Source organism: Pezoporus occidentalis, unplaced genomic scaffold, assembly GCF_034315485.1.
Source record: "Pezoporus occidentalis ecotype Australia unplaced genomic scaffold, CSIRO_AGI_Poc_V1 ctg8, whole genome shotgun sequence".
Taxonomy (NCBI): Eukaryota; Metazoa; Chordata; class Aves; order Psittaciformes; family Psittacidae; genus Pezoporus; species Pezoporus occidentalis.
This window is the reverse complement of record NW_026916158.1, coordinates 13,487,757-13,504,120: the sequence shown is the minus strand read 5'-3', so window position 1 is coordinate 13,504,120 and position 16,364 is coordinate 13,487,757. Positions and strand designations below refer to the sequence as shown.

At 38.9% G+C, this 16,364-nt stretch overlaps 1 protein-coding gene across 9 annotated transcripts in view; it reads left to right on the top strand.

The window, feature by feature from the left end:
* MCF2L2 (MCF.2 cell line derived transforming sequence-like 2) overlaps positions 1-16,364 on the top strand; it is a 186,268-nt gene that overhangs the window by 76,334 nt on the left and 93,570 nt on the right. For all 9 annotated transcript variants that reach the window (XM_062603104.1, XM_062603109.1, XM_062603105.1 and 6 more), the window contains exons 11-15: positions 264-455; positions 1,257-1,448; positions 1,838-2,015; positions 11,875-11,978; positions 15,466-15,554. In XM_062603104.1, the coding sequence (XP_062459088.1) occupies positions 264-455; positions 1,257-1,448; positions 1,838-2,015; positions 11,875-11,978; positions 15,466-15,554 (755 nt within the window). The remainder of the gene's footprint in view (positions 1-263; positions 456-1,256; positions 1,449-1,837; positions 2,016-11,874; positions 11,979-15,465; positions 15,555-16,364) is intronic.

The window sequence follows — 16,364 nt, the reverse complement described above, 5'->3', positions numbered from 1 at the left end:
CAACCTCTTTGGGCAACTTGTTCCAGTGCTTGGTCATCGTCACAGTAAAAAAAAGTGTTTCCTGATATTCAGATGGAACCTCTTGAGTTTCAATATACCCACTGACAACAAAGTTGATAAGTATAAAGTAAGACATATCAGCTGCATTAATATCCCAGTCCTTTACATCCAGGCTACAGCAGGGGTTACAGAGATGGAATGACTTTTTTATGCATGTAATTTTGACATCTAACTTTGGATTTTTTTTCTCATTAACTTGCCAGGAACCTTTGGAGAAGGCCCAATCTCTAGCTCTCCATGGAGAACAGCTTATCCAAAACAACCATTATGCAGTTGACTCTATTAGACCAAAGTGTGTTGAACTCAGGCGTATTTGTGATGACTTTACCAATGAGACCAAGAAAAAGTATGATATTCTGGGAAAGTCTCTTGAGCTGCATAAGCAGTTAGATAAGGTGAGTGAACCTTCTCATATAACAGCCCTAGTAAGGTTCTACTGAAAATGAATGTTTTTATAAGATCAGGTAATTTGGATGAAAAGTATTCCTTTTTTCTCCATTTTATTCAGAAATTGTTACTATAAAAATTGGAGCAGTAGTTTCCCATAATTACGGTTTTTAAATGATGAAAAGTAGGAAATAAAACTAAGCAAAAATGGGCTAGGCCTAAATTTGGAATGAGAACCAAATGTATCCCAGTGCTTAAAAATTAACAGCATACTGCTTGTTCAGTTTTCCGTTTTTCTGATCTAGAAAGAATAGCAAGCTAAAAGCTTTGAGAATGTCTGCATGCTATTCCAGCCTCATCTGAAACAAGAGTTATCAAAGTTTTACAGTAAAAAAACTATTTTAGAGCATTTGTCATTTGAGTTTTATGGGGGCCTAAGAAGTTTTGGGGAGTTTTTATAAGATTCAAGTATTCTTTTTGGGTTCTGGATAATTGTGTGACTGAACACTGAAATGAGGTAGTACAGCTGACAGATCTGATTTGTTACCACACTAACACCCTCTTTGCTCAGATTATTATTATTTTACATGTTACTCGATCATCTAACCCATAAGAGCTGAACTGAACTTGCTATTGTTCTGCATATCTAGGCGGGTGACTTGTGGCCAGCAACTGTTGGATGCTATGAAGGAACATTGATTCCCTTTAGTGACTTTAGGGCAAATCCATATTTTGTGGAGTAGAAGCAGCGCTTCACAACATGGTCTGTCAGTGATGATGAGTCCTTCTTACCCCATTTTTCTCCAAAGGCAAGCCAATGGTGTGAAGCCGGAATCTACCTCTTAGCTTCCCAAGCTGTGGACAAGTGCCAGTCACAAGAGGGAGCTGAAACTGCACTTGTTGAAATTGAAAAGTTCTTGGTAACAGCTAAGGAACACCAGCTCTCTAACCCGAAGGAGTTCTACAATCAGTTTGAGATGATCCTCACCCCTGAAATAAAGGTAAACCCCCTCAAACTTAGAATTTCAAAATTACCAATTGCCTTGTACATGAGTGTGTACTGGCCTATATATTTGAGTTTGCTCAAATATGCCTCTTTTCCTACACTAAAAGGGCACAGAGGTGAGCACTTGGGGCAGTAAGTTTTACTCAGATGAGCAGTTGTCAAATACGTGGGATTTTTTTCCAGAGTAGTGCTAGAAAGACTGCATGAGTCATCATGTCCTACTCAGTGACAAGATGAAGATCTGTGCAGAATGCATGGGCTAGGTTGGATTAAACAGCAGCACAGAATGATCTTCACCTCTTGTCTGAGTCTGGGTAACAGAAGTCCTTTCTTAACTTGCTCAGTCCAGCACAACCATGCGTTGTTTGCCTTTTCTCTGCCTAGGCCAATGCCCAAAGAATTCTACGAAAACTAGAAGATGTACAAGAAATGTTTGACAAAAGACAAGTAAGTCTGAAGAAGCTGGCAGCCAAACAGACGCGGCCAGTACAACCTGTTGCCCCACATCCTGAGTCTTCCCCAAAGAGAGCATCACCAAAGATTACCAGACCAGCAGGAGTAGGTAAGTCATGAACACCTGCTTTCAGATACACACCAATGTTTTCTCCACATGATCATGTTTGAATTTTGTTATCAGAATGAAGACTTGCATATGATGTTCAGTGTCAGCGTTGTGGACCCAGTGTTAAAAATGAATGTGAAGTATCTGTCACTGCAAACATACTAACAAGGGTGAATAAAAAAAAAGAAATCAGCTTTCTCTTCTTAGGTCTAATTCACAGAGTACACTTCCATACCATTTCTCAGTGTGTATTAATACAGCTAATTCTTGAAAATGCAAACAAAAAAAAAAAAAAATTGTGCTAAGCACTAACCAATTTTACATTGCATATACTATAATATGAATATTTGGCTTTAAAGGGTCACAATCCTTCAAGCTTCAATTAGATACTTGCAAAAGTTAAGGGTTCATTAGTGACAATGACATATTGGTGCAACTTCTTTTTTTTTCCCTCTACATGACTGTTTATTCACTTCCTAGTGTTGTCCTCTACTAACTATGTAAGTTGAATGTTGCTCCTGTTTGAAATTTACTCAAAGTTCCTTACTTAAGCTTAGCATATACCTTTAACCAAGATAGCTATTTTCTGCAAAAAGAACACGGGTGAAACTAATTTGAAACAGCGCATCTTGCAGCTACCCAGTAGTACCGAGAAGGGGTTGACCCTTTTCAGCAGAGATGCTTACAAAAAATCAAAAAAGGGAAAATCAGGGCTTTTTGAAAGGGGCACCTTCAGCAAAAACCTTTGGAAAAAGCTAATTTGCATGAAGAGCATACAATAAACTTTGCTTTCTCAGCAGGAAGATTAGGACAGCCAGTAGCCTGACCATTTTGCTTTCTAGGCATGCTATCACAAGGTCATACAAATGTCCCTGTTGTTCTCCTCTGCTCCCCAACACTCATCCTTTCTTACCCAGGAAAAGAAAAAAAACTTCTGGTTACTAAGCCTGTTTGACATCTGTACATTTTTCCCCTAAACTATGTGTTTTTAACATACAGTTGCTACCTCAAGCTTCAGCTTTGCTGTTGGCTTAAGGCAAGCTGAGAGGACATTTCCTTTGAAAAGGTCTTGCTGTGCTACCTGCACATCCTCCAGTAATATGTTCCCCTTTTGCACTGTTGTTGGCAGTCAATTAGCTGTATGAGTTGTGATTTACTTTGAAAACTCAATGATGTAGTAGTTAAGTTTTCCATCGCATGAGTCACAAAAATCCAGGGAGCTCTGGAGATCACATAACCCAATCACCTTGCTCAAAGTGGCACTAACTTCAAAACTGGTCAGACTGTTCACTACATGGGCACTACTGCTGAAGCAAAAGAAATTGCAGAAAAATGGGGTTAGGTGGTCAGTAGGTCAGAACTAGCTAGTCCCTGCTAGTGGCACTACAGGATGGCTTTCACCTACTGTGAAACTGCATCGTCAGGCTAAATGCTAGTCTTGTGGGTTTGTGTATACATGCAGTCTCTTGTGTTTCTTGAACTTCTTTCTTGTTATTTTAGAGCGCTTGCAGATTTTTTTTAATTAAACTTTTGGTATAGATAGAACCTTAAAGAATAGTCACTAGTATATAAATGACAATGCTTTAAGTTTTGATTCTCATTCATACAGCCAACCCTGTACTATGAGGTCTTTCACAGAAAAATCATGAGATTTGACCCTTGCAGTATAGTTCAGTGTTACACACATAATACAGGATAATTGTGTGACAAGGATTAGCCTCTGATATCCTGTTGCAAATTACTAGGTAGTTTAAACTTACTTACTTTAAAATGTTACTCCAGTTGCTCTCTGAGGAGATGCAAAGTGCAACCCAGTCCTGTTTAGACACTGATAAGTAGACTGTAGCATCTCATTCAGATTCTTTGTGCCTGAAAATGGTTGATCTAGAGTATTCTGCACAAAAAAGAAAAAGAAACCACCCCAGTTACTTCAGCTGCCATGAACAGTACATGTATATCTACATATTCTATGTAATGGCATCCTTTGGGTACTATCCAAATTGTCCACTACATACTTTAAATTTCCTAAGTCCCCTTTTCCTCAGAATGACAAAGCTCTTGGCAAGTACTGGTGGTAAGTATTTTAACATCTTTTCCTCTGAAAGAAAACTGAAGCACAGATAAACTGAGTGATTTACCAAGGGGTTTCACAGTCTGAGTCTGAAATGTAGCTGAGAATAGAAACAAGGACACCGAGTTCTATTCCAAGCTTTGAAAATGAGGCTGTAAAATTCTGCTTATCTTGAAGCTACCTTCTCTTGGACTTTCCTGTGTGCCCTCCCTTCACATTCACAGGATCAATGCAGTATCAACATTTATTTATGAAGAGAATTTACTGAACACCATCTTGGAAAAATGAGAGAGGCTAAGAGAACCGTCTTGAAATAGATATTGTAACATGTTACTATTTGTTACCTGAACATTTCTAGAAGTTTGCAAGATAGATTATGGCAAAATAAAATACCATATTCCTAGGCTGTATAAATACAAAGACAGGCAAAGGCAATAAAAAGTGGTAAACAGAAATAAAAGGCTAGAAAGAAAGGCTTTTGTCCCCAGGCAGCAGATGATACCATAACAGCATTGCAGTGGTTGTCAGTGCAAAGGAAAAAAGAAGTTACTTTCATTCCAAAATAGATTTTTGGTTTTTTTTTTATTTGCTGACTATGCATTTCCCTAATAAGGAGTGGTATGGGAAATTCAGTCTAATTCAGGGTGATAATGGAAAAAAATCTTAACATATGTGAAGGTTCAGGCATGAAATGCTCTGTTATTGTAACTGTGAGACTCTTTATTTTACATGGAATATGTGAATACAGGCAGAGCTGATACCATGTATGAGTGAAAGGGCATATTTCTGTCAGAGAAATGACTGTGACAGTTTCTTATGTCCTTAATAGTCTCTAGTGACTCTTTGCAAAGTCTTAGCTTAGAGAAGACCCAGAAAGGCAGCTCAGAGCTGAACTGTGAACTCTACCTCACCTAATACTTTTCTGTGGATCTCGAAATTCTGAAGCATTTTTCTTAACTTTTCTTAAAGCTTTTGATTTCACAAATGAACTTGTAAATTTTGTGGGGATGGGTCTGTTCAGCACTGAAAAACTGATACTGGAATTATAATGGTTGAAACTAGATGATCTTAAGGTCCTTTCCAAACCAGACCATTCTTTGATTCTATGATGCTCAAAAGTCTATGCCATCTGGACTTGGTGCACATTTTAGCTGTGGGAATCTGCTTAATTATTCACAGATCAACCCAGAAAATCCTCTGCTGACTCTTTTATAATAAATGCCTTGAAAATATTTGATTAGTATATATGACATCTTATTTCAACGAGAACTCTTTTTATTCCCAATGGAAGCTGCTTGAAAACTAATAATGGCTAAACTGATCCATGTATAAGTTTAGAGAAAAGAAGTGTCACTTAATGCAGAAATTCCTTTGCTCTAGTTCACTTCTGAGGGTATCACTTTTGATGATTTGACTACATATTTGTGGTTTGTGTTTGTGTACAAACCTCCTTAGCTGGAGTGAATTGGGATAGGTCCACAAAGTCAAACCATGCAGGCTAGTATTGCCCACAGGCTGTCAGGCACGGTGGGATAAGCCACAGAACTGTAAAAGATAGTACAAGCTATTAGGGATGACTGTAGTTAGCATTTTTCTATTTTAATTTGCTTGTAATTCTCCCAGACTCTAACTTGTTGAAATGAAACTTTCCCAAAGGCTATCTTTTTCAGCCTGACGCTTCCTTGGAAAACTTAAGTAGAAAATATTTAGCCATCTCAGTGAGCAAGGCTAGGAAAATAGTCTCCCTTCAGTTACCTTTGGGGAGAGCTGGAACATGGCACTACAAAATAGTTTTGTCCCTTCTAAAGTGCCCAGATGTGGCAGAATTATATGCACTTGGAGGAAAAATAAAGAAAAAAAGGTGCATACATGTTCATTATATATGAACCTGCTACAGTTTAGCTCCTATAGTCTCATTTCCTTTGTTGTCAGCAAAAATCTTTGGATCACAGAGACAAAATGTGTTCCTTATCCCTGCACTGCTAGTTTCCTTACAGTATGATCTTGTGGCAGCTTAAGCCTTTCTTAATGCAAGGCTGTCATTCTCCTTCTCTTCCCTCTTCTTTGCCCAGCACAGCAGTGTGTTTGTAACTCTGCTCTCTCTCAGAATTTATGGTCACATAACTAGTGGGAACAAAGGAGGAAACTGAAAACTGCTACTGGGGGTGGATGGGTGTTCTGTTTTGGCTAGTTCAGCTCCTCATTATCCGGTTCCATGAACAGCAGCACTGACACAAAAAGGAGGCAGAAGCGTGTGGGCAGAGGCTAGGAGGAAGGGGAGAGCTTTACACAGTTCAGATGGGTTTCAAGTGTTCTGGGGTCATCCCTGACGCTGACTACTTAACTGCTGCTTTTATTCCTGTTGACATGGGAAAGAGAAGCTGATGCTGTTAGGTGTAAAGGCTTCAACCCTGTTAAAAGTCCATATGGGTGTTAATGTGATTCAACTTAGTGCAATTTTGCAGGGTTGTTTTATTTTTTTAACGACCTGTGCACCTATATGAAGAAATCTACAATGAAAGAGCAGTGAAAGACTGAAATCAGAATTACTGGGTAGGGCATGTTCTCTTCAATATGTGAAGTGGCATATAGTACTCGGTAATGTGAAAATTCAGATCTAAAAATGTCAAGTTGGTCTCTCAAAGTAGTGTATTCTCTTTTGATCTTTATCTATGGAACCCAGTGGGTTTGATAACAGCCTGTTACCTCTGAGAAGTGTTGTGAAAACAGCTCAGTAAATATTTACAAGGCACTTGAATTGTAAAAACGACTATCAGAAAAAAATACAATTACTTTCATAGCAGGGATTGAAATAGCATATGGATAGAAAGGCTCTGGACCCCCACTGAGAAACACAGATAAATCAAAATAGTGAATAGCTGCTCATGAATTTAGTGGTTTTGACTCCAGGCACTGAATGAGGCAAGGATTCTTATAGGGGTGTGAACCAAGATGCATTAGCAGCAAAGGGGCAAAATTAGGGTTGCACATGTAGCTGAGCTTCTGGCACCTCCTGTCTTCTAAATGCTATAAAATATTAACCTAGGGATTTCTTTGTGTGCTGGAACCTTTTCAGTTCTTTAAATAATAGAATTCAAACTGGTTTCATCTCAGTGAAATGCGTACAACTGCTCATTGGATCCATTCCAGCATTCCTCACAGTCACTAGCGCATAACACTCACTAACTAATAACATCTGGATAGAGAATAAAAAAAGAATGTCTTGCAGAATCTGGGGATGTGTGCAGGAGAAGTGAGGCTGCAGAGGATTAGCTGACTCAGAAAAGATGGTGCATGTGATTTTCATTAACGGTTTTGGGAAACCACCAGTTTCTGTAGCTCAAGATATTTCTATAAATGAAGTAGAGAAAAGATGCTTTCATTTTTATGGCTGTAGAGCTGCTCTCACACTCAGACAAGTCTGAGGAAACCAAGTAGTACATCTCCTTGCAGAATAATATTCCACATACAGGGGTCTTGCTCCATGCCTCCTATATGGGCAGATGTTCAATTGAAGACAATTTCGCTAGAGTGAAGAAGTATAGATTATATTGCCTAAGAATGGAAAAGACTTTCTGTATTAAGCCATTAAATGATAAACCTTAGATGCTCTACTTGTCTAAGCAAGCTCTTTTGTCATCTCCAGCATTCAAAACAACTCTTAAGCCATTATCTTCAAACTCATCTTCCTGTGAGACCATTTGAGCTGCAAGCCCCAATAGACACTTCAGCAGACCAGGTGTTTGCATGCCTGTTCTTAAAAGAAGTTTGACTCTGCTGGTGATTAGTAAGAATGCATAAACTCTTCCACAGAAAACAGATGGGGAAGCATGTGGTTGGGAAATTCAAGCAAGACCTAAACGTAAAGCATGATATTTATTTAAGGGAGGCTTTGAATGTCTTACAAGTGCTGGGTGTGTGTCGTAACCCTTGACTACAGAGTCTGTGTCTCTTGCTAGCTAATGAGTTACGTTTACTCTAGCAGGAACAAACCTGAGACTAGTTACCCGGATGGGCTAATCCAGCTGTCTCTGAGCACCTGCAACCTGCACACAGTTCTGTTTGTGCCTCATTGTGTGATGCAGCCCGCACTGTGAGAGATGGTGCCAGTACCCTGCCACGCAGGAGCAGGGTGGGGAAATGGGTGAAACCACAGCCTTTCCTTACAAGCAGCACAGCACATTGCCCTCACTAAATTTTTCTGTCCTGGAGTTGTGGAGAGGCTGCAAAGCATCAGTGAGCACATGAGTCTACATACTTTTCTAGCACCATTAGGGACAATACAGTCCACATTACCATGTGCTGTGGGCTAGGTAATAAAACAGTAATTCTGTATTTATCATGCAACTTGTTCATAGAAAACCAGTAAGCAGTACTAAAGCCCCATTGAAAAAGCCCAGTGCTCCAGGTGCATGCAAGTGACAGACCCAAACCCTGCTTTCTTGAAAATATCTTTGCAATAAAAAATTTACCTCTGCATACAATACCCTTTAATAACATTTGCTTTAAAAAGAGCATCAAGCAATTTAAAATATTAATGAATTCAAAAGGAAATCTTCATTACTCATTATCCAGTGGAGTACTGTGAAACAATAGGCTGAAACAACCTTGAAACCATGCAGGCCTTAGATTGTTTATAGATATCATTTTCCTTTGTTCCTGAGCCTTTGTTCTTTCAGTAGGCAGTTGAACACTGTAACTCTCAGCTTCCTCAGCAGTACAGTACAATAATGACCGGTACTGAATTTTGTAAGGGAGTTTCCCTTACAAAACATTTCACAGTAATTAGTCCAATCATAATTGGCAGGTATTTGGGCTGTTTCTTTCTAAAGTGCTTCAGAAAGTACGTAAATGTAGTGACATGCAGGGCCAGTCAATAACTCAGAAATACTCTGGAGCATAACCGAAAACAGATTGCTTCCTGTTTTCAATTCATTTCTGGGTCTCATTGGAAGAGGAAAGTTGCTGTGTCAATCTGAATCAAATTCACCCCTGAAATAGAAGTAGTTGCATCTATCTGCTTCCTCCTCTCTGAAAAGTGTCATGCTGATGAAGCCAAGACTAAAGGGGTAAACTGATCCACATAATTTGCTGCTGGATCAATGAGCATCTGCACTTGGGCTTTTTATGAACCTGTCATCTTTCTCTTAAACTGCCCAGTGCTCTCTTTCCCGAGTCTGAAAGTTGCGATCCAGACATCAAAGTCCTAACTTTGATTTCCATGTTTTCTGCTGACTGCTTTTAGTCAGGATTTTCATACCAGTATCAACCATCCCTTCAAGCTATAAAGTTTTCTGATTAATAGATTAGATCAAACAACTTGGTATTGCTGACTATGCTGTTCTAAGAAGAAGTTCTTGGGTTTCCTGAAGTTACTCTCTTTGCTTCCATTCCTTTTAATAACACATCCACTATCGGAATTAGCTTTGTAGAACAATCCAATGGGCTGAACTCAGATTTAGATACAGTAACTGGACAATGGCAGAATAAGTAGTGTATTCCGAAGTGCCTGGTAAGCATGCGGGGAAAGAGTATGAAACAATATTTTTGTTTCTTTAATTGAATCACAATTTTTGTGATTGAGTCTTATTTTTTTAATGCTGTTTTTTTCAGTGTATAAATACAGTATAGTTGGGAGAGACTACAAGAGACAACATTGTTCAGTGTGATAGGTATGATCACAGCCTGCATCTTGTCAAGACAGCAGTGGATGAGAATTTAAGGCTAAACAGAATCTTCAGTATGCATTAGTATGGAAGCATTTGCTGAGTCTTGTAACCACTTCACTCAGGTATTCATGGGAAAAAAACATAAAAGGGCCTGTTTGAAAATTTATCAATGAGTTGATGATCAAATATTCTGGTTTTGTCAGCAGTAGAAATCATCCTTCCTGCAGATTAGAAAGGTATGAAGAACTTTGACAATAAGTAAAGAGCCTATATGCGCTGCATGTTGCTTTACCCCCCCTTGGCTTCAAAATGTCAGTACACCACTTTTGGGGTGAAATAACAGTACCTTTGAGAGAACAATTACTACTTTGTGAAAAGCTTTCTTGAAGATGGGAAAAAGGCATCTGTTGAAAGTAGTGCTCAGAATCAAAACAAATCGCCTGCTGTATATTCTGAAAGAGAGTGATGGAAGAACCAAAGAGTCGACATTTGCATTTCAGCTCAGTCCTGGGAACTGTAAGAATTTTCTAGTGGTTGATTGTAGCTGCTGGTAGCTGCCAGACTTTGCTGTTCTGTTGAAGAAACTTTCTAATATGGAGTCATTGTAAGGAAGTAATAGGCATAAAATGGACATTGCCAAGTTCTCATGTCATTCAGCAAGCGATAAAACCAGGAAGATTTAGGGGAGAACTGGAGAGAAGCTGTTTTAATTAATTCTCTTCACAGCTGCATGGTAAGGTGGTTGAAAAGATATCGAGTAGAAGAAACATCAGCTTCTATTTTATTGCCTATGAAACTGATATGTTGTCTTTTTACCTGCATATAATTTAGTGTGTTTCTATGCTTTTTTCTCCCTTTTTTACTACATTAAAAATAATTTAATGACAAGAGCACTTGAAAATTTCCTGAGTTTCTTTAAAAAAAAGTATTCAGTCCTCTCCTACATTAATCTTTTGATACTGTGATCTCCTCATTCAAAGATGTCTGCATCTTTTTATTGCATCTCTCAGTTTCTCACGGAGAAGAAAAAGTTATTAGAGACCACCAAGACTCTCAACACCTCAAGACATTAAACTTGGTGAAATCATCTTAAACAGAGTGTTACCAAATGCATTTGAAAACACCAGCTTTTATTTTTGAAAAAGTTCTTGTTCAATTGAAAAGTTTTCTCTGAATAAAACTGAAAAGGACTTAATCTCAAACTTGCAACAATTTTGTTCTTTGTTGCCTGACCCAGACTGATCACTTCATCTGGTATTCCTATTTGGTTTTACTATAACATGCCTGCATTAATTAAGCAGCTACGAAAAAGGAGGGAACTGCTTGCCTTATACACATATAGCATGCACTGTGAACTTACTGTCAATTTAAAACAAAAGCTGTAATAGAGAAGCTATTTTTTACTCAAGCCAAATGTATGATGCCTCTTCTCACTGTTCATTCTAGAGCTTTTCTTTGGACAGCAGTCTCAGGATAAGTGTGTTTATTTTTAAAGGTGATTTTCTAGTAGCATGAGACAGCTCACTGTCAACTGTGGTTTACTGAGGCTACAAGGCTAAACAAACCTGACATGACAGAGTATATACTGAAGCTATTTCCTCTGATTCACTGGCATTACATACACGGTCACAGTGATTTGCTGAACACCTGTATGATTACGCTTTTCAGGTGATGAAACCTTACAGAGAACAGTCCTTTGTAATCTGATGTTAGCAAACCATTACCAGAACCAAAATTTCCTTGCTTTGGAAACCCCCACACACAAAGCACTACCTGAGCTGAAAAACTGCAAGTGAAAATTACCCAACAGTTGATAGAGCTGGCTAACATTTACCTGTGCTGCCCTAAAGATGGCTGCCAGGGAGGAAGCCAAACCAAAGGGGTCACTGCAAAGTAGATTTTTAGGTGCCAATCTGAGACACAATGGAGCACCAAACAATGAATCTCATCTCTTGTGCTGGCTGATCTGTCACCACTCCAGCCACAATTCAGTTCTCTAAGCTGGGTTTCAGTTGCCACTAATATGACAGGATCTTTGCTCATAGTTTTTATTAGGAAGTTAGATTTCAAACTTTGGCATACATTTTCTAATGTTACTTTTTTTTTTTGATTCCTTCAGCTACCAACAGGAGGTCCACAGAAATTTCCTGCCCTCCAAAGACCATTTCTGAAGTAGAGTTATCAAAAAAGAAAAACATTAAGAAGACTAAAGGTGGAATTAAGGTAGGAGGATCTGTGTTTTGGGTACATCCCGTATCACAAGAGAACTTGGCCTTGTTGAACTTCACAAGGTTTGCATTGGACCGCTTCTCCAGCCTCTCAAGGTCCCTCTGCATGGCATCCTTCCCCCCCAGTATGTAGACTGCACTACACAGCTTGGTGTTGTCAGCAAACTTACTGAGGGTGCACTCAATCCCACTGTCCATGTCACCAACAAAGGTGTTAAACAGCACTAGTCCAGTACTGACCCCTGAGGAACACCACTCATCACTAACCTCCACCTGGGCTTTGAGCCATTGGCCACAACTCTTTCAGTGTGACCATCCAGCCAATTCCTTATTTACCAAGTGGTCTATCCATCAAATCCATGCCTTTCCAGTAGAGACAAGGATGTTATGTGGGGCAGTGTCAAATGCCTTGCATAAATCCAGGCAGATTACGTCAGTTGCTCTTCCCTTATCCACCAGTGCCACAGCCCCATCACAGAAGGTCACCAAATCTGTCAAGGCATGATTTGCCCTTAGTGAAGCCATGTTGTCTGTCACCAATCACCCATGATTTGCCCTTAGTGAAGCCATGTTGTCTGTCACCAATCACCCCCTTTTTGTCCCTGTGCCTTAGTATAGTTTCCAGAAGTATCTGCTCCATGGCCTTGATAGGCACTGAGGAGAGACTGACTGGCCTGTAGTTCCCTGGGTCTTCCTTGTTTCCCTTTTTAAAAATGGAAGTTACATTTCCCTTTTCCCAGTCAGCAGGCACTTCATTGTACTGCCACGACTTCTCAAATATGATAAATAATGGCTTGGCAAATACATCTAGTTCCCTCAGGACCCATGGATATACCTCATTTGGTCCCATTGACTTGTGCACCTTCAGGCTCCTTAGATGATCTCAAACCCTATCTTCTACAGCAGGGGGGGGTTCATTCTCCCACTCCCAGCCTTGTGATTTGGGCAGTGTGGCTGGAGCTCTTGCTGGTGAAGACCAAGGCAAAAAAGTCATTGTGTACCTCAGCCTTCTCCATGTCCTGGGTGACCAGGTCTCCCTTTCTTTCCAGAGGGACTCACATTTTTCACTTGGTTTATGTACATGGTCTAAATCCAAATATGTTAAATGTACCTGCAAGATACAGGAGTGTCACTGACATTGTATTTCTGTGCACAAGTGTTATGTAGCTTTGTCACCATCCCCTTTAGTTAAAAGTTTACCTAAGACAGAAATCAAATCATATTCAATGCCATTCACTTACAACCTTTTAAATAATAACTTTGGAAATAATGCTCTTGCATCTTCCCTGCATTGAGATTCATGTATTATTAGCTCTTTAGGGCAGCATATCATCAGAATAGTAAAAAATGCTATTTAAGGTATGTTTTGAAGAAGAAAAATATGAATGTGTTGAGGGAAACAATAGAACTAATATTCAAAAATAATAGCAAAACAACTTGGGTAGTATGGGAGAGATGTACGGTCTTGATCAGATCTTGACTGCCTCATGAAAGGGTGATAACAGCAAGTATGCTTTTTTATACTGTTCAGCAGTTTGGGGGAAGAAGAAGAGGAAGGGAATAAGCTTTCTCAGTATACCTCTGGGGAAATGTCCCAACTAAAATAAGTTAGACCCCAGGGAAACAAGATGACACATTAGCCCCTGCAGTTGCAGTTGTTAACTTTTTCATAGGTCGTTAGTTATTTTAAAGGTGGTTTTTACAGGTGAGCTCTGTAAGAGAACATATCCAGTAACGGAGATCACATTTTATGATGAAAGTTCCCTGGGTGGTTTCCACTTTAGCCCACTATTAATGAAGATATTCTTACAGTAAACATTTTGGACTTTCTGATTTTTAATGAGTAATCCACAGAACAAGACTCATACTTTGGCACTTCTTACACCAGTAATAGCCACACATGAAAGTGCTACTTTGCTTAAATATAAAAAAATGGTTTGATCTGATCGATATGTGATTTCTGCACTAACAGGGTTAGAATTAGTAGTTTTTGGGGGTTGTTAGTTTATTGTTTTTTATTTTCTGGGAGGATGGACATATTCAGGAGGGAGAAGGGGAGGAATAGTGTTACCCTGAGGCATAAAAAGCTAAAAATGTATCAAGTGTCTACCTGGCACAATTCTATTAAACTTTAGATATAATGCAAGCTACTTCAACCCAACTCTTCTACTGTTCATACCCCCGACTTGTTGACACATTTGACCTTTACTGCCAAAGGTGAAAAGCAAAAATTAAATTCAGTTCATTTTCTGAAATGGCTAAAACAGCCTTACAGCTTCACTAATAAGCACAAAATAAAATCCAGTCATCACCAACATCATACAGCTGTTCTCACCTTTATCTAAACTCATAGAAAGTGACTTTGGAATCAGTCTTATTCTCATCAGTAATGCAATTGATCAGCTGCATTCCTCCCACAGAGTTAGGTATAGGCAACCGCCTGGTACAGGCTTTATGAAAACATCCATTCATTCATTTTTAAATCTACAACACTACAATGTAAATTATTCCCCCTCTCCTTCCCTCCCATTGTTGCTACAGAATTTGTTTGTATTTTACTTCTGACACTAGTTCATGTGAGTATATTTATTAATGGATTCCACCATCACCAACCAGCTAATGAATTTGGCTACATAGACCATAAGACAGGCCGCTGCTTTTTCCCCCTGCCAGAATCAGCCCTTGAAAATGAAAGTGCTCAGGAACCTAAAAGACTCTGCTGGAGTTTAGATATTGTCTTGGATTAACTGCAAACACAGCCACTGAGTTGTTTCACTGAATTTGAAGAGATGGCCTTTGAGTAAGCACAGTAGTGCTTGGTACTTTTAAAGCCGCAGGCAAAAGGAGGAAAAGCCTGCTTAAAACTTGCCTGGAGCACACTTGAAATGATCCAGCTTTGCAAGACTGGACAAGGAAGAAGGTTAATGTTTCTCAAAATATTATGTAAAATTCTTCAGTCCCTTTCAACCTGGGGACAGCCCTTGCAAATGTATAATGTGCTCAGTATTTGAGCGCATTATGTGCTTACTTAATACTGCTGCTAGCACAAAGGCGCTTCTCAGAGGCCCAAGACAGTTTCTCCGTGCTTCTTCAGATGGTACTGTACAAAGACCTCTGAAAATGTGAGGTCTTTGGGTTGGCTTCAGGCAGGAAACAAAAACCCATCGTAGTTCAGAGTCTAAGGAACAGTTATGTCTGCAATTATCTACATTAGGAGATAATGCACCTTCTGTGGCAGAAGAACATAAAGATGCTGCCTGGAGTCAAGAATGCCTCCCATACCAATACTGAGCACGAAAGCAGAAAAATATAAAGGAAGTAGTCTTGATTTACAACCTACACATCTAGAATTATTTTAACTTGTCCAGTGACTTACTAGACTAGGTAGGATCTGGTTTTATTATTTTAAAAAGTTAAAATTCTGTAAGTAACAGCATCAGCAATTAAGTATTTTCAGTTTTACTGTGTCCTTTTTTATTCAGATTGAAGTGATGCATGAAGCCAGCCAAGGAGGATCTAGCAGAGTCCTTGTGATGAGTGAAAGTGATGAGAACTTGTCAACAAGGAGGAGGTAAGGCTGCACACATGTGAACCAGTATCTTTTTGTTGTTCTTAGAGTGCAAATAACTGCATTTATAGTACATGTTATATGATTTAAGTTCACTAGACATAATCAAGACCCTGAAATGCTTACAGACATTTATACATAGTCTATCAAGCTGGAAAAGCAAGCAAGATTTATGTTTTGTTTGGGGTTAGTGGTTTAGTTGGGGTTTCTGATTGTGGTTTTTTTGTTGTTGGTTTTTTGGTTTGTTTTTTTTGTTGTTGTTGTTGTTGTTTTTCTTGGAAGCATTAATTACATGACATGAGAAGTCATTAGAATAAATCTTGCATGTATTTACCAAAAAAAGCCATATTAATCTCACTGTGTTCAGGATATTCATGTTTTGAACTATATGCTTATGACAAGCTTCTCTTTTCATTAAATGCAACCAATAAGCTTTTCTCCCTTTCTGCAAAGTCTTGACAAAAAGATTATTAATGATGTATTCTAAAACACAAAATAGTTAAGTCATTTAGTTTAACAGAAAGTACCAAGCAAACCCAGTTTAATTTAGTTGAACTGCACTGTTTCTAGGCCAAAGGGAACAATTAAAAGAAGAACCATGCAAAAAAAAAAAACACAAAAAAAACCCGCCCTGCAACAAGCCAAACCCCACAGTCCTCACTGACATAACTTTCTTTGTTTTCTTCTTCAGTATGATTTAGATAGTTTATACTTATGTTATGCCTCTCTCTCACACAGGTATACGCTGAAATTACTTGATGTAAAAGACTACATTTCTAAAAACAGTAGCTTGTCTATTATGCTAGACAAATT